We start from the raw sequence: 22,839 nt of genomic DNA, 5'->3' as shown, positions 1-22,839 counted from the left end.
TCGGAGTGTGTCTTCCGATTTTATTGGAGGGGGGGTTTTCTCTTTAACTAATAGTCTGGGCATATATGGAGGTTCAGTCAGATCTAGATGAAGGTATAGCAATACCTGAGGCTTCAGTATCTGAATATAAATACTCATGATCCATTAGAGCACTTTCCACACATTTCGAGGGTCTGGTTTGGTCACTCATTTTTTAGCTGAAATAAACATACATAGAGAAATGTATATTTCTTGGTTAGCAAATTTTAATGATTTTATTTTAAATAAAGAAATATCCTCGGGTGGACAGAATAAAAATCAATAAAACATTGAATTTTGAAATGAAAAGTTTTACAAAAATCGAAGAAGGAGCCTCTGTTATTCCACTCAATAATCTTTTCAATGAAATTTGTTTTGTCAAAAGTGGTTTATTGTTGATTTATCAAATCGATATTGACAGAAAGACGACGTGAGCGCTGCCATATATAACGATAAATTTTTTTTTTTCCTTTATATGTGCTAGGCTTTTCTAAACCATCTACACAACCAACATTTCATTTTTTCTATAAGACTCTTTCAATTTTATAACCCATCACCAGACATATACAACATCCATGACCTAGCCGGGATTCGAACCCGGTACCTTCGGCACCACAGTCAACTCCTTAGTTAACCATACTACCGAGGTAGTCTATATAACGATAAATCATGTGAAAAGGGACCACTAAAAACCGTGAAGACTGGTCCCTTCTTGATTTTCTATTTCTCTATGGTCCTAACTCGTTGTATTCTATGAATAAGGGGTTAGCGAATCAGAATAATCAGATCGACCGTGTTTATTTTTAAAAATGTTTAATGTTACCTGGGGATTTGTGAGCTGAAACTGAAGGAGAAATCAATTTGAATTTATCGGATAATGGCACCAACTAAAAATAAAACACAAAACTCTCCAATCAATTCATTTTTATCATTGGAATCCATAAGGAAGAAGTACTTGAATAAAAATTTCATATCAGATTTGATTTATAATCCCAGATATTTGCTACCAACTTGTATTTTACTCTTTCTCTTCGAGGTATTATTGAATGTTTTTATTATTCAAAATGTGAAGTATACGGAAATTGACTGGGTTGCTTATATGCAAGAAGTAGAAGGTTTCTTGAATGGTACTTTGGATTACAGCAAGCTACGAGGCAAGTTCAGCTAATATGTATTTATATTATGAAAGTAAAATAAATTATATTTCCACAGGAAATACAGGGCCTCTTGTGTACCCTGCTGGATTTGTGTATATATATTCAGCCTTATATTATGTAACATCTCAGGGAACAAACATCTATTTGGCTCAATATATATTTTTAGGAGTTTTCCTTTTACAGACGATTCTCAATTACAGAATACATATAATTACTGCCAAAGTGCCACCATATGCCTTATTAATAGCAACTTTAACTTCTTATAGGATACATTCAATATATGTTTTACGATTATTCAATGATCCAATAGCTGTTCTACTATTTTATCTAAGCCTGAATTTATTTTTATCCAATAAATGGATTCTTGGTAGCATTTTTTATTCATTAGCTGTGTCTGTGAAAATGAATATACTTCTTTATGCTCCATGTCTTTTGATAGCCTATTTAACTAATTTATCATTGTTTCAAACTTTCCTGAATCTGTTTTTATGTTCTTTAGTTCAGTTGGTTTTGGGATTACCATTTTTGTTTGATAATTATTGGTCTTATATAAAGGGAAGTTTTGATTTGGGAAGGATATTTGAACATAAATGGACTGTAAATTACAGATTTTTACCGAGGAATATATTTGAAAGTCATTTTTTTCATATCAGTCTTCTGGCACTACATGTAGCTCTATTACTGTTATTTTTGCCCATGATAAAGAAATATTTATCAAGCTATGCAAAGTTGAATGTGGTAACAAGAGATGTTGAGAAATTCATAAAAAAAGAGAAGCAACTAACAAAAGAAGAAATTCGCAAAAAGACGAATAACGCCACAGATGAATTTAAAAAAATTGAACAAAAAATGAGCATTATTGCACAGTTGTTTGTGCTTCCTTTTTATATAACAAATTTTATTGGAATTGCTCTGGCTAGATCTTTGCATTATCAATTTTATAGTTGGTATTTTCACTCAATTTTGTACCTTGTATTCTGCACTAAATACAAAAAACCTGTTATGTTTTTATTATTAGCTGTTATAGAGTATTGCTGGAATGTTTATCCCAGTACAAATTTATCCAGCATCTTGTTACATATTTGTCATGTTTTGATTATGTATGGCATTTATAAGAATATGAAAGCTTGATTCAAATATATGAAAAAATTTTAATGAGAAGTGTTTCACTTTCAGATATGAAAACCCAATTTGTTATTCTAAAATGTGAAAAATGAAAGAAAATAGTAGTAGTTTATAGTTTATTTTAGGAACTGTAACAATTAGACATTCTCAAGTTGAATAACTATGATAATACTTTTAAATAGAATTTGTTTTATGTATCGAATAGTTTATATTTACTTACACTTGTATCAATCACAGAGGTTAACCACTTAAAATTTAAATTAATTACCAAAATGTCCAATATTTACCAGTATTACATCCAGATCATATAAATTATATAAGAAAATATAATTTTTCATTAACCTATATTGCATTTAACACCATTGCACATTCAAACTCGCTCTTATTGCCTCAATTTTGACTAGATCTATATACAAAATTTTCAAAGAAAAGCAATTCCTTATAAAACATACATCATTTGATAAAACAATTACATTAAGGAGACTATCAAAGAATTGTAATGAAATTAACTCTACGGTCATGGGCAGTATTGAAAAATATACAATTACAATTTTAGAAGTATGTACAACTTATTCTCATACAGTTCCCTCTTTAAAAATTCCTCTTATGGAAATGGAAATTATTAAATCTTCTTATTCATTAATTTTCTGAGCTATATACATTCAAGAAATTGTGACTGACCAAATTTGAATTTAGAAAAGAGTTAGTACCTACTCAAAAAATTCTGATTTGAAATATTTTCCAATTTGATTTCAATTACATTTTTAAATATTTGAAGTTTCAAGCACCTTTCACTGGTTTGATAAAAACGAAATTCTCATATAAATAATTAATTTCAGCTGATACAAATAGTATCATCATGTTCAGATTGAATAGAAACCGTTAACACAGTCGAATTAATACCATTGTGTCAATTTCACTCCATATTACTGCTACAATTTCCAAAAAAATCCGGATTATCCAAACAACCAAAGATATCATTCCTAGGAGCCACTTTGAAATGGGATCTTGGACTTCCAGAATCACTATTTCCATTCACGCAATTCACAAATGTAAAGTCAAGTTCAGAGGATTCCATAGCCAATGGATCAAAAACGTTAGATGTAGATGGCTTTGAAAGTTCCAGAGTCAACTGGTTCCTATTGAAAGAGTCCGCAAACCGGAGCCTTTTTACAGTCTTCTTGGGTCTCATCTGAATTGTGGTTAATCGTTCTCTGAAGTGATTGAAGAACTTTGGATTGAAATCAAACTGTAAAAAGTGATAAAGTGGAATGAGTTTATGCAGAGTATGTGTGGGCTGTAACTTACATCTTCTGTTCTTCGATCAGTGGATTTCTTTTGGTTGAAATTGAAGCTTCTTAAGGGACGGTTCTCTTTATCAAACTCTGCTATTTGTTCCATATACCTACTGTCAACTTCTATACTGTTTGGATTTATGTGATTAATTAAATTACTATCCATTTCCTTCTTTAACTGATATATATTTCTACCTGTGCCATCATTACACAGTATCGCAGGTTGTATGGCAGATTCTTCATAAAAAGTGATGTTTAATTTTTGTGAAGGTGGAGTAGCGAACTGCCAGTCTCTCGAAGGAAACAGATACTCAGGTACTTGATGTTCAACATCATCCATATTTCCATGCTTTAACTTTAAGAAGCTCCCCATGCTTGGGGGATCAACTTTTCCTATAAGAATGTCGTTTACTTTGCCTATTTCTTCAAAAATCTTCCCCCTTAAGCTTTCAATGATATCTACTTTAAAGTTTATTTGAATTTTGTCTAATATATTCTGATTAAAGTTTTCACCACAACGATGATCCTTATTGGAAAAGAAAGATTTAAAATAATAAATACTATTGGAAAGGGTCTGAGATGAAATTATCTTTTTGAATAAACTTCTAGAATTTCTTCGACGTCCCTCTTCTACCCCAACATCAGTATTTTTAAGAAGAGGAAAATATTCTTCAAAGTTTGCAGTTGGAAGGGGGTCTGCTGTTTTGGGACTTGTCAACTTTTTCTGCCTAGGGTATTTTCGCTTCTTAGGGGTAACTTCAGCATAATTTACAATGTTTTTTTTCGATATTCGGCTCGATCTTCGAAGTGAGGAGTTTCCTTGATTATCGCTTATAAAGAGACTGTGTAGATCTTCTTTCAGAATATTTTCGTTTGCTTTGTTTTCTTCCGCTAAAGATCGATATTTTGTAATTGCGAATTATAATATAGGTTATTTCGGACCTACCTTCTTCTTTCTTAGTAGCTATCGCTTTGACACCCTTGCTTAGAAACCCTGGTAATACCTGAAAAACATGGTACTACTTGAAAGACCGTTGAAACGGGAACAATTTTAGCGGGCAACAAACCGTAATCCTATTGGAGGAAGTTTTAGGTCGGGCAGTGGTATCTTTCTTCTTTTTCTCAAGTTTCATTTCAAACTTGAAGAAAGTGCTCTTGGGCACTGATTTAACTCGTTTTCCCATCCTTCTTGCGAATTCCCGGGCTCAGTTCCCCTGTCATTTCAAATAAAATGTTGACATTTTTAACTTTGTGCCGTTCTGACAGCAATCACAGAAAAAAAAGATATTCAAAATTTGAAATTCAAGATAAACCCACTATTCTAGCGAAGATTTTTCCGAACCAGCCATTCTTGAGTTAATAGGCATATTATAGTATACCTCTGGCAATCTGTCCATACATCTATATATTTAACGCAAACTTCGATCAGGATAGGTTTACCTATTTCTAAAATGAAAGGCGCTTTTCCCTTGTATTATTCCGATTCCATTCTTATTATCTCTAATTTTCATATTCAATAGTTTCTATTTTGACGAATAAAAAATGAATGTTAGACATATCTGCTTTTTATTGAAAATATAATTTTATTTATATGGAAAGAAAAGGTTTAAAATTTTGAACAAAACTAAAGTAATATTGGGAAGTAGATAAAACTAACAGAATGAATTCATATTTGATTAGAATTTTAAAAGTAGATTTTTTTCTTTCAAGCATAATCCGCAGCGCATTTAATTTTCATGAGAAAAACGGTTATGCTTTTATACCCCTTTTTTTATGCTATAATAAACTATAAATTCGATTTCCGAATTTTTCTGCACCCGCAGGTTAAAAATGTATCAATTTCTAATTGGATGTTAATTGGATATGGCTTTCACAACTAATATTGTTCTTAAGGGAAAACAAAATAAAAATTGGGACATGCGCTTCGCAGCACATTTTCCGAGGGAAATGTAGGTAAGTCGGTGGAAATCAATAAAGCTCTGCACAACGTGTGCCCGAAATAGAATTCATAACTGAGAAAAGTCTTAGGAAAACTCAGATGAGTGCAACGCGAATACGGCCAGTTTCATCCTGCACTATGAATTTCTATACGAAAAGTTGAGCAATTTGAATGGTGAAAACTGTCGGATCTTGACTCTCGAGAAATCGCTACAGTGAACCTATGCTTCAGTGATATTTTCGCATTCTCTTCAAGAATGCACCTAAGATTGTTTCTTTTTTGTCTCTTTTTCGGGAGATGTTCCTTTCAAAAGCCCAACACCGACAACAGGAGGCATGATGTGTATATAGCTGGATTTTTCCCCTACGGGAAGGGAGTAGAAAACGCAGATACGGGTAAGAAAAACCTCGACGTTCAGCAGGAATATTTATGTCATTCAAGGACGTCTCTATTATCGTTTCTGGGGTAAAATCTTGACCTACCTAGTAATTTATCGGCTGATTGCTGATGCTCTATTTCTAACGAAATGAATAAATTTTCATAAATCAATGAATTACTATATAACTAAAATTTGCGCCAATTTTACATAGGGGAACAAGGTTTACCGCAGTTTGTCAGGAATAAAAACGATAACGCAAAAAATACCTTAGTTTTCATAACAATAGAAAATCTATAATGCTAACTCATACCTAAAAATGCAATTTAAATAATGATTTTGAAGAAAGAATGATATTTATTTCAAATAACTATGACCTAGTGTATTGCCCAGATTAGGAAAGTATAACTACTTATTTGATTTCATTGAATGTAAAAAAGGCGATATTTTATTTCATAAGAACACTGAAAAACAGATGCTGTTTGTGATTATGCATATTTTATATGCATATTTTATATATAGTATAGTTTTTCTCCATTTAAATGGCTGTTTTGCAGGTCGAGGTGTCATGCCTAGCGTTAAACTAGCTCTGGACCACGTTAATGAACATTCAGGGGTTCTGAGGAACTACAGGCTGCATATGTGGTGGAATGACACCATGGTAAGACAAATTTCATTTTGTAGCAGATCAGAAAATCAAGTAGGTATAATCAGTCACCAACCTTGCGGCGTTCTTTGTTTGGTGACCTTCGGAAGTATGAATTCCATAAGGGAGTCCTGTAGGAAATATTTAGGGACTGCTGACGAGGTCGGGAAGACAGTTGCGGCGGATTGTCTATTTAATAATTCGTTTTCTGTATTCCCAACCTTGTCGGGTCTATCAGATTATTCATGGTGGTCTCCCTGGAAATGGGAGGAAGGAAGATGTGAAATGGTTTTTGAGTTCTTTTGTACGATACTTCGGTTTGATTGTTATTCTTTTGGAAATTTTACTGCCTTCTTATTAAGAAGTCTACATCTACAACCACAACACGCAGCTGGTTTTCTATATTTTTAATATAGGGCCAATGAAATATAAATGTTGGGTTCTACGAAATGGTTGTTACAATCGAATAATTTTTTCGATTTCAATTCATTTTTGGATCTACTCTGATTTCAAACGGATATCAATGCGTTTTATCAATGAATATGCATATTATTATAATTTATTGTAGGTAAGCTCGTTACAAAATTTTAAAAAAATACATAGGCATACAACTCTGCTTTCGCCGTTTTTTCCAAAATTCGGGGCTTTGTTTAAAAAAAACTAGTTATACATTTATGATTCAAAGTCTAGTCCATCGCTGGCCACTACTTTCACCCATCTTCCGGACAGCGTATGAATCAAGCGTTGAAGAAACCGGTCATCTTTTGAAGCGATCCACAAATCGATCCATTTTTTACTTCTTTATAAGACCGGAAATGCTGGTCAGCGAGGCCGTGTGCCATTGATCGAAACAAGTGATAGTCCGAGTAGGACTTCCCATTTCAACGTTTCCAAGTATGACTTGACCACTTTCGCAACATAGGGTCGAGCATTGTCATACTGTAAAATCACTTCATCATGTCTCTCGTTGTATTGCGGCCGTTTGTCTTTCAGTTCTCGGCTCAAACGTATTGATAGGGGGATATCCCCATGATTTTCTGCGCTTGGGATTATCGGAATGAACCAATTTTTCGTCTCCAGTCACAAATGCGATGCAGAAATTCCTTCCCTATTTGCTTTACAAGCAGCTGTTCACAAGCAAACAAATGCTGTCCAGCATCTCTCGGCTTCAACTCGTACGGTACCCAATTTCCTTGTTTCTGAATCATTCCCATGACTTTCAGGCATTTTTCTTGTTGCGTTTGATACGAGTCTTGATCAAGTAATGCCCCCAATTCTGCATCTTCAAAAACCTTCTCTCTTCAACGCCATGTTGGTCTTCAACGTAAAAATCATCGTTCTTGAAGCGTTCAAAACACTCTCGGCACATTCTTTTACTAATAGCGGCCTCACCATAGGTATTTGAGGGCATGCGATGAGCTTCAGCCGCAGATTTCTTCATATTAAAGCAGAAAAGTAAACCTCCAGTAAATGACGAGAATTTTGCTCATAAGTTGGCATGTTTAATTGAGATTAACTTTATGATGCAGACACAAAACGACTAAAATTTCGATTGCGTTATGTTTACAAATAAGTACCCGAGCTTATTGTATAACATCTACGATCTATTTATTTCAATTACCACTTACCGCTTCAGCCATCTATTGCAAAACGGTGGAAGCAAAGTTGCACAACTAATACGATAAAATTTCTGAACTATTTTTCTACATTCTTTTGATTCATTTTATTTCCAATTTCTCTATGAAACATTTTCGAAATCTTAAAGAGTTATTTGGATGATACTTTTGTTAAAAATCAAATGCTATACGACTTGATCCTCCAAGTTTGAGAATAGAATCGATTAATTTTGGAAGAAAATCAACGGCCTCACAAAGTCATAGGAGATCCGGTATAGAAAACATTGTACAGGGTGATTCATTTTTTTACTTTATAAACGTTATTTTGAACAAGTTAATGTTGATTTGAGATGAGAAAAAACAAAGAGTCCATAATAGGGTTTACCTACATCGGCAAATGCGTTTTACTCATATACATATATCAGTAATATGAGAAAGAAAGATTTGACAACGGAGTTTGAACCAAAAATAACTCGAAATAATAGCATTTTTTTGATTCAATTGTTCATACCATTCGATTGTTCCTAAATTGGAGTACTAAGAAAAAATTCCTTGAATAATTTTAAGATTAGAATGTCCCATATATGGGACCGCAAATGCTTCGTTTGCGAGATACAGGGTGTTTATTGCAGCCCCAATTGTACTCAATAAAGGCGACAAAATGGCGAATGCGCGGGTATCCTATTCCTTCAGCTGTATATCAGATACCTATCTGATTATTATTATTATTACAATATTACACTCTGAAACACAGTCAGTCCACATTAAACAAAGGATAGGATGTTTCTTCAGCTTTAATTTGGAAATATCTATTGGCTGATTTACCTTGTTTCAGTTTCTTTATGAACATGAACTTCCCGTATTAGGAAGGTGAAGGTACTTTGGTAGTTCATTTCGAGATCACTGATGGAACCATTTCTATGACAACTCAGTGGTCCCTGCCGTATACACCTTTCACCTCCATAGCCTCCATCACCTATATCCTTGGCCAGGTGGACAGAACATAAACCCAAACGTTCTACGGCAAAGTGTTCATGATTCGTTCTCTAGATGTATACGGCAGGGACCACTGTCGACAATTGCGTAGCGTGCGCCGCAATCTTTCGAGCTAGCAAAGAGTCACCACCCCCACAGTATAAAAAAAAAGTATAAAAAATTGAATTCACACTTTCAAATATTTGATAATACTGATTGCCTGAATACCCACATCGTCCAAAGTATTGACCTCCCTAGGTTTCTCAAGAAATAAATAATATATGTTCTGGAAATGAGATGAATATTTTCCTCTATTTCAATTGAAAAATATTTGATAGAAAATCTTTGTTTTTTACTCTTTGCTATGTGCAGGAATGCAGGATGAGATTCCACAACTGAATCCAAATTCAATAGTCTGTATTACCATCTCTTTTTTCAATCAACTACCCAATGCGCCTAGGCATACCACGAATCAAGTCATTAATGAAATTTTCAGGCAATCATTCCATGAAGGTCTAAACTCAATTCCTGAAAAATTGAAGGTGGGTTTTGGCGATTGGATATTGCTATCCATAAGTAATTCCATACGTGCTCAATTGGATTCATGTTTGGTGAGTTTGCCGGCCGGTTCATTCTCTGGATATTGTTTTCTTGAAGAATGTTATGAACCCTTCGTGTGCGGTGAAGTGGGGCGTTATCATCCTGATACATTCATCATTTCATTGAATTATCCCCAATTTTGTTGCGCAGAGGAACAATTATTGGTTCAAAGATGTTTTCTTCGTAGATAGCACCAGTCATTCGTTCAACTGTAATAAGAGGAGTATGGTGGCCAAACATTATACCCCCAGAAAATTATTGATCTGCTTGAAAGGAGACAACTTCACTGGCGAAATTGAGCCGCTCTAGTCTGCCTAGACCTCTCCAAACCCTTTCTTGTCGACTATCACTTTGTAAACCAAATTGTGACTCGCCCGAAAAGAGTACGTTGCGCCATTGAGGTAAAAGCCAGTCTTGTTGGTGTTCTGCCCATTGCCAACGGGTAGCTCTATGTCCAGGTGATAGTCGAGGTTCTCTTGAATCTTTGCCCTTGATTTTGGGGAATGCAACGATTCCCTTATAGTGCTGGTTGAGACAACCCTTCTATAGGTCCTCAAAAAATGACTTCGAAGGGCTGTTACAGATACCATTCGATTCCTTAGAGTAGAATTTGAGACATAATGGTCTTTCCTTGTAGATGTTACTCTGTGTTGACCAGGCGTTCTCCGGGCAACGCTGCCGGTTACAATATTCAAACGAAGCGCAATCTGGTGGTTCGGCAAAGCTTCTTGATGTGGGGCTCCTATTCTTTTCCGGTCAAACTGAGAAATTGGATGTCTCGACATTTTCCACGGAATATTCTCAATATTACAACTCTCGTTATTCTCTGAAAACTGATTAACTTCGAATATACCTATATTCTCCCGAACAAGAAACATTTTTTTCTGGTTTATTGTTTTCATTTAAGTAATAAGTGAAGATTCCACACTCATAAATTTGTCATGTTACATTCAACAAATTGAGAGTTAATAGGGGAGATCAAGACTTTTGATGATGAGTGTATATTTCAGAATTTGTTCATAATCATAATCTTCCATGGGTTACAATTTTGCTAGTTAATAATGTATTTGATTTGTAATTATTTCAGTGCAATGCCGCAGTGGGCGTTAAGGCTTTTTTTGACATGATGCACAGTGGACCTCATAAACTGATGCTTTTCGGAGCCGCTTGTACCCATGTAACAGATCCTATAGCGAAAGCTTCTAAGCACTGGCATTTGACTCAGGTAAATTATAAAAATGATCGACTCCATGGATATCCTGCAATAATCAAATTTACAGCTGTCTTACGCAGATACCCACCCAATGTTCACAAAAGAGAATTTTCCAAATTTCTTCAGGATAGTTCCATCAGAAAATGCGTTCAATTCTCCCCGTCTGTCTTTACTCAAAGAATTCAATTGGACTCGAGTGGGAACTATTTATCAAAATGAGCCAAGATATTCTTTGGCACACAATAGGTAAGCCACACTCAACCTTACTTATGTAGATTTTCTCATAACAAACACTTTTTTTTCATAAGACTTGTCGCAGAGTTAGATACCTTAGGCTACCAAGTTGTCGAAACCCAAAGTTTCACTATTGAAGTCAACTCTGCTCTATCTAAGCTGAAAGAGAAAGACACTAGAGTGATTTTAGGTAAGTGTTTTTATCTGCAGTTTCTGATAATGGTCCATATTTCAACAAGATATTGGTGGTAGGAAATTTCAATGAAATATGGGCACGACAAATATTTTGCGAAGCTTATAAGTTGGAGATGTACGGCAGAAAATATCAGTGGATAGTGATGGGGACATACAGAAAGAAATGGTGGAAGGCGATTGAGCCGGATCTCAACTGCACGCTGGAAGAACTAGAGAAGGCTCTGGAACAAACCATACTAACTGACCTACTACCTCTCTCAACTAGTGGAGAAATTACGATATCCGGGATTGTAAGTTCTTATAAAGATTTGATTATTTACATTTTAAGATCTCGAACAAAAACTTATTTTATTGGAATTGTGATGATATATAATTTACAGACTGCGGAAGAGTACCAGACAGAGTATGATTCAAGACGAGGCAAGGAGTACTCAAGATTCCATGGATACACCTATGATGGAATTTGGGCTGTAGCATTGGCTATTCAGAACGTCGCCCATAGGATAAAGTACTACATCAAGAACACTACAGTAGTCGATTTTCGATATAGGGATCCTTTTTGGGAGAAACTTTTTTTGGAAGCCTTGAAAAACACTAGCTTCGAAGGTCAGTGCATCTACACTACTCAACAATTGATAGGGATCACTTACTCGTTCTAAATTTATTTCTGAAATATTCGCTCCAAGATTATAAATTTAGTCAGATATCAGAGTATTTTCAGTTGATAATATGGTTCACTTGAGAAAAGAATGAAGAAATGGAAAGTTGGAGAGAAAAAAAGACTTTATTAGGAACACTCAAAATTCTGTGTTTGAATAACATAAAAATTTTATGATGAAACCCCAAGAAGGCTGAAGTTTCGGTTAAGCTAGTACCTAGTTGGTCCCCCACGAGCTCGTCTCAAGCATTCTACCCTACGAGGCATACATTCGATCAAACGATTTATAAAATTTTGGGGCAAATTCGTCCAAATATCCCGTAAAGCGTTAGAAAGGTCCTCCAGGTTATTGATCGGTTGTTCTAAGGTTGACAATTGTCTAGACATCTCAGACCAGACATGTTCGATGCAATTCATGTATGGAGAGTGAGCTGGCCAGTCCATCCTACCAATAGCATGAGTTTCTAGCGCTTCATTAACCAGACGACTACGGTGTGGACGGGCATTATCGTCAATTAAAATGAAATTCTCGCTCACGGCAGCCGCAAACGGAACAATTATGGGTTCAATAATCATATCGTGATATCTCTGGCTGGTCATGGTGGTGTTCTGCAGAACAACCAACTCTGTGCGTCGGTTCAAACAAATGCCTATCCATACACATATAAAACCTCCGCCAAAAGCTGTTGTGGGTACCATAAACTGTTCTGCATACCTTCGACCTCTTTCCCTCCAAGCAAGAATACGTCCATCGGAGTTGACCAAACGAAATCTAGACTCATCCGTAAATAAACAACGGCTCCAATCTTCAAGTGTCCAATTGCGGTGCTCCTCAGCCCATTGCCGTTGATGAACCCGGTGTTCCCTATTCAAACGGGGATGTTGTACCCTCCTACGTGCTCTCAAACTACGAACATGTAGTCGTCGTCTTACAGTCTGGTTCGAAATTAGAACTCCTGTTGCGACTCTCAGTGATCTATTGAGCCGCGACGCCGGGTAAGTGGGATTTCTCCTAGCATTGAGGATCAAAAGACGATCTTGGGCAGCTGTTGTACTGCGCTGCCGACCTCCCCCATGAACATAAGCTACTGAGTCGTTTTGGATGAACCTATTCCAAGCCCGACTCACGACACTTTGCGAAACATTCAACCGCCGGGACACTTCTCGCTGGGACAAACCTTCCTGTATCCACCGTATGATTTGGTCCAGTTGCACAGGAGCCAAACGTCTTCTCGGCATGACTGATAAGCTGATATTGTTCTCATTTCTTCAATTATTGTCACCTTATGTGTTTGAACGAGAGAAAAAACAGATTTAATAACAAATACCACATTGCTTTTCACTCCACCTGTAACAGCCTACAGATAATAATCGATTTTGTGAACAAGAGCCGATGAAGTGAGGAAGACTTTGATATAATCAACTCAAAACATCTTACTTTTTCCTTAGAGAACATATAACGTACAGATATTCACGAGATAACTTGAAAAAAATACAAATGAAGAGAAGTTCATAAGTGATCCCTAGCAATTGTTGATCAGTGTATTGAAGAAAAATCGAAAAAACACACTAGGTTGTTCAATAAGTTTTGCGGTTCGATAAGAAAATCAGAATTTTATGGGTTGAAATACACTTTTTTGTTCAGTGTAGTCTCCTTGAACATCAATTACTTGTTCCAATGAGATGAATTCCATCCCTGGAGTGAGAATCTGGAAGGGTTGCAAAATATACGTTTCTACAGCTGTTATGACCTCATCATTTGATGAAAAACGCTTTCCATGCATGATTTCTTTAAAGTTTGGAAACAGATGGAGATCGCTAGGAGCCAAATCTAATGAATACGACGGATGCTCTAACAATTCGAACTTTAATTCATGGCTTTTATCCCTAGTCAAAATACTCTTGTGACACGGTGCATTTTCCTGATGAAGAAGAATTTATTCCTTCTGCTTTTCACAAATTTTTGCCTTTGCCTGGTTTAAAAGGTTTAAAAGTGTTTTCAAGTAATACACAAACAAAATTCATTTCGCATTCCAAAAAACTGATGCTAACACCTTGGCTGATTTCTGGACACTTTCACACCACTCTATAGCCTCTTGTTTGATTCAGGATTTACACACAGCTTCAGTCACAATATTTCTTATGCTGCCCAATGAGCTGCTTCTTCTAAATCTCTTTCATTCACTCGACGATTTTCCAATACGATATATGTACTCTTTCTAAGATTTTTTGTGTTGTTGCTGTTTTTGGACGTCCTTAACCTGGATAAAGTCTTCAAGGTTTGTAACGACCACGTTTGAATTGAGCAACCCACCTTTTTCTGTACTAATTGAAGGCGAAGAGTCCTTTTACACTTTCAACATTCGTTCATACTTTTCCTTTGCTTTTAGATCTTCTGAAAATAAAAATTCAATATCTGAACAAAACTTGATATATTCCATTGTAAAAAAAATACAAAAACCATTTATTTCTATATTGATAATTTAATCTTTATTTCATTCAATTGAATATTCCACAAGACTTGTGCTTCCATTTATTTCTATTTTATTCATTATTTCAGTCTGATTATTCAGTTATTTTTCACTATTAGGCTTTTTTAGTTGAAGTACTATTCAAAAAAATCTCCAGTTTTATTCATGCCTATTTTAAGGTGCTAAAATAATACAATACATTAAGTATCTGTTCAAGGTTTGTTAAACATACATTGATTTTATACTATTTGAAGCTCAACTATGAAAAATGTTATTATTTTTAGGGGTAACAGGTCCAGTGAGATTTTATGATAATGAACGAAAAGCAAGCATCTTACTCAAACAATTCCAAGAAAGCGAGGAGATTAAAGTTGGGGAATATAGCGCTGCCACTCAACACTTGGACTTAACATTAGGGGCACCCTTAAAATGGATTGGAAAGTAAGCATACTGGATTGTAGGATGATCCAACAGTCGTAATTATAAAAAGAAATTGCTGATTTTATTGTTTCACTGTTGTATCAGATCACTCTTCCCTGAATACTTACTGCCATAACCTAAAAGAATGACCCTTTCAGGCATCCTCCTAAAGACCGTACCCTGTTGATAATCGAACATACAAGAGTAAACAAGACCGTTTATGCCATTCTGGCTTCGCTGGCCATTTGTGGCATAATAATGGCCTCTGTGTTCCTCGGATTCAACATAAAATACAGAAATCAGAGATATATCAAGATGTCCAGTCCCCAACTCAACAATTTGATCATTATCGGGTGTATGTTGACTTACACAAGTATAGTATTCTTAGGACTTGATTCCGGATTGTCAAGTATTGGTGAGTTTGGTAGTGAAACTACGATAGCTTATAGAACTTGACAGTTTCTTCATGTTTTTTCAGAAACCTTCCCATACATTTGCACTGCTAGGGCATGGACTCTTATGGCTGGTTTTTCCCTTGCTTTCGGTGCCATGTTCAGCAAAACCTGGAGGGTTCATTCCATATTCACGGATGTCAAGCTGAACAAGAAAGTCATCAAGGATTATCAGCTTTTCATGGTTGTGGGGGTCTTACTTTTTATCGACCTGGTTATTATGACCACCTGGCAAGTTGCAGATCCCTTCTTTAGAGAGACAAAGCAGCTGGAGCCCTATGTAAGTGATGAACCATTTCAGCTGAAACATCTGCGATGCTGATACTTCCCAGTTTTTTAAGAAGGTTTTTTCCAGCCTCATCCGTCGAGCGAAGATATAATCATTATACCAGAAAACGAATACTGTGCGTCTGAGAGAATGACAATATTTGTTGGTTCAATTTATGCCTACAAAGGGCTGCTGATGGTAAAGAATTTCGAATCGGTTATTTCATTTTGATAAACTTGTAAATTGCAGATATTTGGAGCTTTTCTTGCTTGGGAAACAAGGAATGTGTCTATTCCTGCTTTGAACGATAGTCGGCACGTAGGACTGTCAGTTTATAATGTTGCCATCATGTGTATATGCGGAGCAGCAGTAGCCTTAGTTTTAGAAGACCATCAGGATGCTATGTTTTTAATTATAGGTGAGTTTAATACCATATGGCTTTATTCGCTATATACCACTCTTTATTACCAATCGAGATGGTTAAAGCTAGTTACTTATAAGAAGGGCATTAGCAAACTTGGAAGTAAATTCGTTTATTGCAGGTGTTTTTGTGCTATTCTGTACCACGGCCACCTTATGGTTGGTGTTCGTTCCGAAAATGTTGGAATTGAGGAGAAATCCCGCAGGATCTATCGATAAGAGATGCAGAGCAACATTGAGACCAATGTCGAAGACTAGGAGGGATTCCAGTGTTTCTGAGTTGGAGACTAAAATGAAAGACGTCAAATCCCTTAATTCAAAGTATAGGAAAACCCTTCTCGATAAAGAATCAGAACTTCAGGTATAGTATACTATTTATTTTTTCAAGATGTTAATTACTCATGCCAGAAGGTTATGTATTAGAAGGCTCTTAAATATTTAGTTCATTTTCTTCTTTGTGGATGATTTTGATTCAGATGTTGATCAGACGGCTCGGCAATGAGGCGAAAGAAATTCTGGAATCTAGGGCAGATTCAATCAGTGAGACCAATAGGTTATCAGTGCCTCTTATTAAAAAAGAGCCACCTAGCGCTACGGAGACCAGCGATCTTACATCTCTCTGCAGCCTTAGTTCTCAAGACTTCACTTCTCTACATCACAGCGACAGTCAAAAGTGAGTAAGCAATCCTTTCTCCCAGTCTTTTTCAACTCATTTCAACAAACAAATTTTCAGGAAAAGGAAACCGGTAATTCCGGATTCCCCAAAACGCGTTCCTCAGATCACCAATAACAACGTGACTACAAAACACCCCGAACCAGAACCCGAGAAAATAACCCAAAATGGCAACATTGCGAAACAGCAAACTGTCAAAAGCGTTGCCAAGTCGGATTACATCGAAGTTAACAACTCCATCATTGAAGAAATAGAGAACAAAGAGAACATAGCGCAAGAAAGGGCGAAAAAAACGGAACCTGTCAGTAAGACGCCGACGAAAACTCCGACCCACGAGCGTAGGCCATCGAGGGTGGGGGAAGTCGAGAGTACCATGAATGAAAGGAGGAGATGCAGCATGAAGAACGAGACAATAGAATATAACGAAGATTGCTGTACGAGGAGGGTAAGTATACCTAATGCTAGGGGGACACCGAAGAAGAAGACGGATTGTGGGACGCACGTCGTCGCTAAGAGCGAGCTTTGGGATACTGGTAACCAGCACAGGTGTTCAAAGATTCACCAGAAGCCGTTGAAGATAATTCCTCAGGATGAAGGTGAGATTTCTTGAATTATGAAGGTTTTATCCAGATCATAGGCGTCCTAAATCCGTAAAAGAATTAAGGCTTTATGAAGAATTAGATAATGATATCATTTGCTCTCAGAACTCAAAGATTTTCACCAGCCTAAGTAAAATTGACTATTTCTTAACTTTGAATATTCTGTGAATGATGTCAGTCGGTGTTTCGTCCCGGGAACGCTGGTGGACTGTTCAGTTGAGCATTTCAGCGATCTCTGCCTAAGATACCCTCTCACACCATCATGTAGAGGTGACTCTGCTGCAACGCGGCAACCTTCATAAATCCACCGAGGCCGCACTAGGGTGTGGCGCGACACCCATAACGCCACCTCTCGGGCACACAGAGTCACTACAATATGAAATGATTAGTTCGCCGACGTTTCAAAAGACGTACTTGTTTAAGACATAATTTTGAACAACACTGTATAATAAGGGACGTATTTTATGACACGTAAATGATACACGGGATATTGGCAATCCATACCCGAAATTTCAGATTTCCAAGTACCTACCGCAGTAATGAATGTTCAATTGAAGATATATTAATACATAAATAAGAGGCTACAACAAACCGAAAAAAGTAATAATATACAGGGTGTTCTATTTGAAATATCGAAGTTGTTTGTACTTTTTGATATAAGAGGCAAAACCGCAGCGCTGAAAATATTTTAGGCTTATCCTATGAATAAGTGTTATGAAAGATACGAAAAAACATAGACATCAATATTACAATGAGATGAAATAAGGAGAATTTTGGAATATTGAAAATGAAATCTATATTTTACATAATCACTTATTGTTTGCCCAGTTGCCTCATACAAATCCTCTGAGCAGTCTTGACGATTGATTCTGTACACAACATTGGATCGCAAAGATACAGATGTAGCTTTTAATAAACGTGAAAATCTTTTTTGATGAGATCTTATTTTTTAGTTTAAGTATCATACTATATCTAAAACCAACCATAAAGACAAAGATTCCACATCTTAATCATTGGTGTAACTGGAGCTGACTCATAGGGGAGTTACCCCACTTTGAAAAAGGAAAATCTTTCAATTATTTATAATTTGATTTTTGAATTGTTACAAGTTATTTTTCATTTCTTCTATTCAACGGGGGGTGTTTTGCCTCCAATAACCACATTCCTTGTTACGCCTATGATCCTAAAGATCTGTAGAGGTTTGATTAAGAATTTCTTTTTATTGTAGAATTTTGTACTTTGATTTATCTTTAGTCCTTGAAGTAATATTGTATCACATGTAGAGGTTTGATTTTACAGAACTACTAATGTTAGTCAAAATATTACATGATTTTATCTGATCTTTCTTTATGCATATTTAAACTTCAAATTTTCCAGAAGACAACCATATGCACAGAACAACTTCTGAAAGGAACCGTCACACACAAAAACGCGACAAGTCCCCTACAGCAAAAAAAGAACTTTCCTCATCTAACATAAGCAATCAACAGTGCAACAAACTAGGTTACTACCAATCTACCCCCAATGTAGCTGCTTTGAAGCCAACTATCAAAACCAAAAGGGATAAATCAATGTACAATGCAACATCCGAAAGTGAATTGTTAGATCGTGAGATTTTGCCTATTTTCCAAAAACTGTTGACTGAACGCAATAAAAGCCAACACAATATAGCTTTTGGTAGAAGCTGTCCTAACATTTCCATCAAGTGTGATATCGTGGAATACCTTTAGTCCATTTTGGAGGACACTTATAAAACTATCAGTTGAATATAAACAAAAACTCATACTTATTGTATTTCACAATTTTTTTCAACATTTGTTAATTGTTTATTATAAATTTTATGAACTGATTTTATCCATTGGCATGTTAATAGGAAATTGAGGAGTTGAAAATAAGTTGGTGTTTTTTACATTGAATTTGTGACAATTCTCTGTTATTGTTGTTTTGTAAATATTTATGCTCTCATCATCGACTCAACATTAATTATAAATTTTTGTATATGAATGGAATAGTAAATAGATTCAATGCTCAACTAACGAATTTCTTCAGCTTTTGCTGTGTTTTTATTTTTTGAATTGAAAGACATCAATGAATAAAAGGGAATTTTCAAATTAAATAATACTCTTTATATACATTATTGTCAATTTTAAGGATAATATTTTTAGAATGATAATATCATAAATACCTTACATTCAGTATAATTTATATATCATTTGTTAGATAATTTATCTCCTATAATTGCAATTTTATTTTTGTCTAATGGTAATGAATGGAGATAATAAAGATATAAAACCTTTTTTATGTAATCACTAATCCTCTCTATTTCCCAAACTTTGAATATGCAAACAGAAACCCAATAAAATGAAAATAATCATACCAATTAGTTTAGTACAAATACTAATATATTATATTTTCTTCAATCGCTACAGTTCATATTGCTAATTCTAACTTCTCAAGATGACTTTGGGGGTACCCAAGGTTCTATTTTTGGCCTAGTAGTTGAATAAGGAATAAATTGTCCAGGAGTATTAGTTAGATTTTCAGTATGATCCAGCATCCACTTGTATTTAGGTCTAGATGGATCTTCACTTGGTATTAAGTCAGTTTTGTAATGCATCCATCCATACCAATCTGCTGGTATCTGGCTAGCATCATAATCAGTTCCTACAAACATTAACTTATATTTTAAAACGTTTGGGCCTGTGAGAACTCTGAAGGTGGAAACACTACAATCATATATCTCTCTCTACAGTTTCAGTATACATCATCTTACACAGTACTTGTTAAAAACGTGACATCAGTAGGCTTAAATACATTCAAATATATGAGGTCATGCAAAATATTAGCAGTGTAGTTCCCCCATGAGAAGCCTCAGAGATTATGAGAGGAGAACCAGTTGTGTTCTGTGTTGGCTTTGCTAAAGTGTCTTATAGCTAATTTAGGAACAGCACTGCCAGTTATTTATCCAACAGCGGATTGCTATGAAACAAATTCTTACCATATTTAGGAGCATATTCTATCCAGCGGTTTCTTCCAAAAAAGAACCGATTGTTTTCATAATATTTGTTACCATATTTATCTATTCCTCTTAATGCTCCTATTTTAAGCTCATCCATTCTAAAATCATTGAAGAAATCAAATTCTGCTGCTTGATTCTTACATAACCTTTCTACCTATAAAGTTTATATAAAGCACTTCTAATCCCTCCAGTTTCTTTTACTACACGAAACAAATATGCAATTTTATCAAGGCCTAAAAACTTAGCCATTTCAAATTTTAAATTTTCTTTTACTATTTCGTTTGAAAAAAAATAATTTCCAATCACAAATGTCAATTCCAATAAATAGTTAAGATATGTTGGAACAATGTCACTACTCTGCAGCGTTGCCGTTCGTACGATAATTATCGTTTTGTACGATAATTTGCTGCTCAATACTATGTACGATACCGCATGTACGATAATAGCGTTTTGTACGATAATTTCAGTGTACCTATCATTTGAGCTAAATTGTCCATAGATACTCAAAATATAATGAAACTCAGTATGACCAGATTTAGTAGATATCCAATTTTTCAGTAGATTATTGCATTTTCAGGAAGTTTTTAGTAGGAAGAAATCATTTGATAGATTTTAGTAGTTTTAAAAAATCTAACCGAGACGGTTGGGAATGTCTAGACTCAAGAATGTTCTGATGAATCAATTCATTGTTCATTGGGGTTCTACGTTCAACGTGAATCTAGGAGAACGAACCTACTCAAACATAATAAAATCATAAAACTTCTTTGGTGCCTGTCAGCTGAAAATAAATACAAAGAATCATGGAATATCCGAACTCCGGAGGGACGAAGGGTCCTCATTAAAAACAGAATTTGTGGTTCCCAGGAATACCAACAGAACATTGACAATCAATGGAGAAGGCTTCAACAGAATTTTATAGACTTGCCAAATGAAATAAAGGAGGTTGAGAACTTGGATGATTTTTATTTTAAAATTGGTCAGCTACGGGATTGCGAAGAAAAACCGACGTTCGCTGACTTAAGCAGTTTCGCAATATCAGTTCTGTCGCTACCACATTCGAATGCAACCTGCGAGAGACAATTCTCCAAAATCAATTTAATAAAAACTGATTCGAGGAACCGTTTGTTGACCAAAACAATCAATGGAATAATGCATTCTTCGCAAAGCATGCATCTCGCGAATGGATGCGTAAATTTTCAACCTTCTGAAATTATGCTTAAGTCCATGACAACATCAGCAAAATGATCCTGAAATAAATATTATATTTGATATTTAATTGTGAAAAAATATATTTATAGATAAATAATTGAAACGTTTTTTATTTCATATTTATTTTCAATAATAAATTTGATAATTTATTTGATTGTTACAAAGATCGAGTGAAATTGACGTCACAAAATTACAACTATAAAAGTTTTGGTATTCGCTCAGCTAATATGGCTCAATATCTATAAGACAAATTTTCAGTCTCTTTTTTGAAACATTTAAATTAGATATAATTTTTTAATTTTTTGCAAGTTCTTTGTACAATCTTATGTAACATATTAGAATTATAAGATGGATATTTTTCCGTCACCGACAGTCTGTGAATAGGATAATACAGGTTGTCTGATCTTGCCTAATAATTAATTAATTATTCATTTACCGTTTTGTTTAAATAAAAAATATATTACTTATTCGATATATTGCTTGTTTTTTCATCCTTGTCCACAAATTATCATATTCTCGCAAAAATTTCCTTTATTTCGAATGTGTACGATAAAAATCAGTGGGATACGATAATATGTACGATAATGTACGATAATTTTGAACACGCGGTACGATAATTTCGGCTTGTCGGCCTGGCAACGCTGCTACTCTGAAAACAATTCAAATTATTTATTATAAGAATGTATTCGTTTTTGTGATAAAAATTGAATTAACTATATGTTTTTGAACGATTGATTTGGCAATTCCCTCTCAGTTTCACTTTTTTTTTATCCATTCCTATAAATTACGAATAGTTCCATAGTACAGTAGAGCAAATAAATACTCGCTGAATTTCAATGTTTTGATTGTACTTTATAATTTTAAATCTTAACTATTTTTAACGTTAATGATTGTCCTTGTTTTTCCGTCCTATTTCATTTTTAATAAGTGTAAAAAATCAATTGGATGTAAGTTAATGATTTCCAATAATTTATTGTTTGTAATTTTCATTCCATTATATGGCTCATATGTGAATATCCTTGATATCCTTGCTTTATATGGCTCAATATTTCAGGAACTTAATAGATTTATTCAGCAATAAGAAGGTTGAAGTTATAACTTTGAAGTACCACTGACTCGCTTACTATGAAATTACACTCAACCTTTCTAAGATACAATCAAGACACAATATTTGAGCATAAAGAAAATGCAATTTTTTTTACTTGACTATAATCTAATTCGAATTGGAAATGCAAATTAATTTTGAAGATTAAGAAAAAGG

General features: G+C 35.0%; 5 protein-coding genes across 6 annotated transcripts in view; 3 read left to right on the top strand and 2 right to left on the bottom strand.

The window, feature by feature from the left end:
* The first annotated feature begins 717 nt into the window (after positions 1-717).
* LOC123675531 (lethal(2)neighbour of tid protein) lies at positions 718-2,330 on the top strand. Its single transcript, XM_045610897.1, has 2 exons — positions 718-1,172; positions 1,231-2,330. The coding sequence occupies exons 1-2, from the start codon at positions 896-898 to the stop codon at positions 2,304-2,306; spliced, it is 1,353 nt and encodes a 450-aa protein (XP_045466853.1). The 5' UTR covers positions 718-895; the 3' UTR covers positions 2,307-2,330.
* Positions 2,331-2,402: 72 nt separating this feature from the next.
* LOC123675529 lies at positions 2,403-4,856 on the bottom strand. Its single transcript, XM_045610896.1, has 4 exons — positions 4,663-4,856; positions 4,542-4,599; positions 3,609-4,486; positions 2,403-3,549 (listed from the first exon to the last, which is right to left on the bottom strand). Exons 1-4 carry the CDS (start codon positions 4,777-4,779, stop codon positions 3,217-3,219), a joined length of 1,386 nt encoding a protein of 461 aa, XP_045466852.1. The 5' UTR covers positions 4,780-4,856; the 3' UTR covers positions 2,403-3,216.
* Positions 4,857-5,449: 593 nt separating this feature from the next.
* Positions 5,450-19,495, top strand: LOC123675847 (gamma-aminobutyric acid type B receptor subunit 2). Its single transcript, XM_045611389.1, has 16 exons — positions 5,450-5,929; positions 6,468-6,571; positions 10,835-10,972; positions 11,028-11,206; positions 11,269-11,384; positions 11,447-11,679; positions 11,770-11,995; positions 14,803-14,959; positions 15,097-15,353; positions 15,417-15,670; positions 15,746-15,856; positions 15,908-16,076; positions 16,201-16,439; positions 16,555-16,751; positions 16,812-17,347; positions 18,728-19,495. The coding sequence occupies exons 1-16, from the start codon at positions 5,791-5,793 to the stop codon at positions 19,078-19,080; spliced, it is 3,408 nt and encodes a 1,135-aa protein (XP_045467345.1). The 5' UTR covers positions 5,450-5,790; the 3' UTR covers positions 19,081-19,495.
* Positions 19,496-19,730: 235 nt separating this feature from the next.
* Positions 19,731-20,723, bottom strand: LOC123675848 (probable NADH dehydrogenase [ubiquinone] 1 alpha subcomplex subunit 12). The gene is made up of 3 exons (XM_045611390.1): positions 20,524-20,723; positions 20,349-20,467; positions 19,731-20,014 (listed from the first exon to the last, which is right to left on the bottom strand). Exons 1-3 carry the CDS (start codon positions 20,616-20,618, stop codon positions 19,803-19,805), a joined length of 426 nt encoding a protein of 141 aa, XP_045467346.1. The 5' UTR covers positions 20,619-20,723; the 3' UTR covers positions 19,731-19,802.
* Positions 20,724-22,424: 1,701 nt separating this feature from the next.
* The window catches only part of LOC123676762 (trichoplein keratin filament-binding protein), a 41,440-nt gene continuing 41,025 nt past the window's right edge, over positions 22,425-22,839 (top strand). The window contains exon 1 of one of the 2 annotated variants that reach the window (XM_045612949.1): positions 22,425-22,525. The gene's annotated coding sequence lies outside the window, so the exon portion shown is untranslated. The remainder of the gene's footprint in view (positions 22,526-22,839) is intronic. The other variant, XM_045612947.1, reaches the window with a different exon arrangement.

This window comes from Harmonia axyridis, chromosome 3, assembly GCF_914767665.1.
Source record: "Harmonia axyridis chromosome 3, icHarAxyr1.1, whole genome shotgun sequence".
In the NCBI taxonomy this organism is placed as follows: Eukaryota; Metazoa; Arthropoda; class Insecta; order Coleoptera; family Coccinellidae; genus Harmonia; species Harmonia axyridis.
The sequence above is the reverse complement of the archived record's forward strand: the minus strand, read 5'-3'. Positions and strand labels throughout refer to the sequence as shown.

Bases quoted from the DNA above. Each gene is read 5' to 3' on its own strand.
- LOC123675529 (XM_045610896.1), bottom strand. From the start codon at position 4,779: ATGGGAAAACGAGTTAAATCAGTGCCCAAGAGCACTTTCTTCAAGTTT. The intron at 4,600-4,662 runs GTTTGTTGCCCG...CATGTTTTTCAG, and splicing joins CTTCCTCCAATAGGATTACG to GTATTACCAGGGTTTCTAAG. The intron at 3,550-3,608 runs GTAAGTTACAGC...CACTTTTTACAG, and splicing joins CTGATCGAAGAACAGAAGAT to TTTGATTTCAATCCAAAGTT.
- LOC123675848 (XM_045611390.1), bottom strand. From the start codon at position 20,618: ATGGCTAAGTTTTTAGGCCTTGATAAAATTGCATATTTGTTTCGTGTA. The intron at 20,468-20,523 runs GTAGAAAGGTTA...CAATGATTTTAG, and splicing joins GCTTTATATAAACTTTATAG to AATGGATGAGCTTAAAATAG. The intron at 20,015-20,348 runs GTAAGAATTTGT...TAATGTTTGTAG, and splicing joins AGAATATGCTCCTAAATATG to GAACTGATTATGATGCTAGC.
- LOC123675847 (XM_045611389.1), top strand. From the start codon at position 5,791: ATGCACCTAAGATTGTTTCTTTTTTGTCTCTTTTTCGGGAGATGTTCC. The intron at 11,996-14,802 runs GTCAGTGCATCT...TATTATTTTTAG, and splicing joins GAAAAACACTAGCTTCGAAG to GGGTAACAGGTCCAGTGAGA. The intron at 14,960-15,096 runs GTAAGCATACTG...TGACCCTTTCAG, and splicing joins CCCTTAAAATGGATTGGAAA to GCATCCTCCTAAAGACCGTA.
- LOC123675531 (XM_045610897.1), top strand. From the start codon at position 896: ATGGCACCAACTAAAAATAAAACACAAAACTCTCCAATCAATTCATTT. The intron at 1,173-1,230 runs GCAAGTTCAGCT...ATATTTCCACAG, and splicing joins GGATTACAGCAAGCTACGAG to GAAATACAGGGCCTCTTGTG.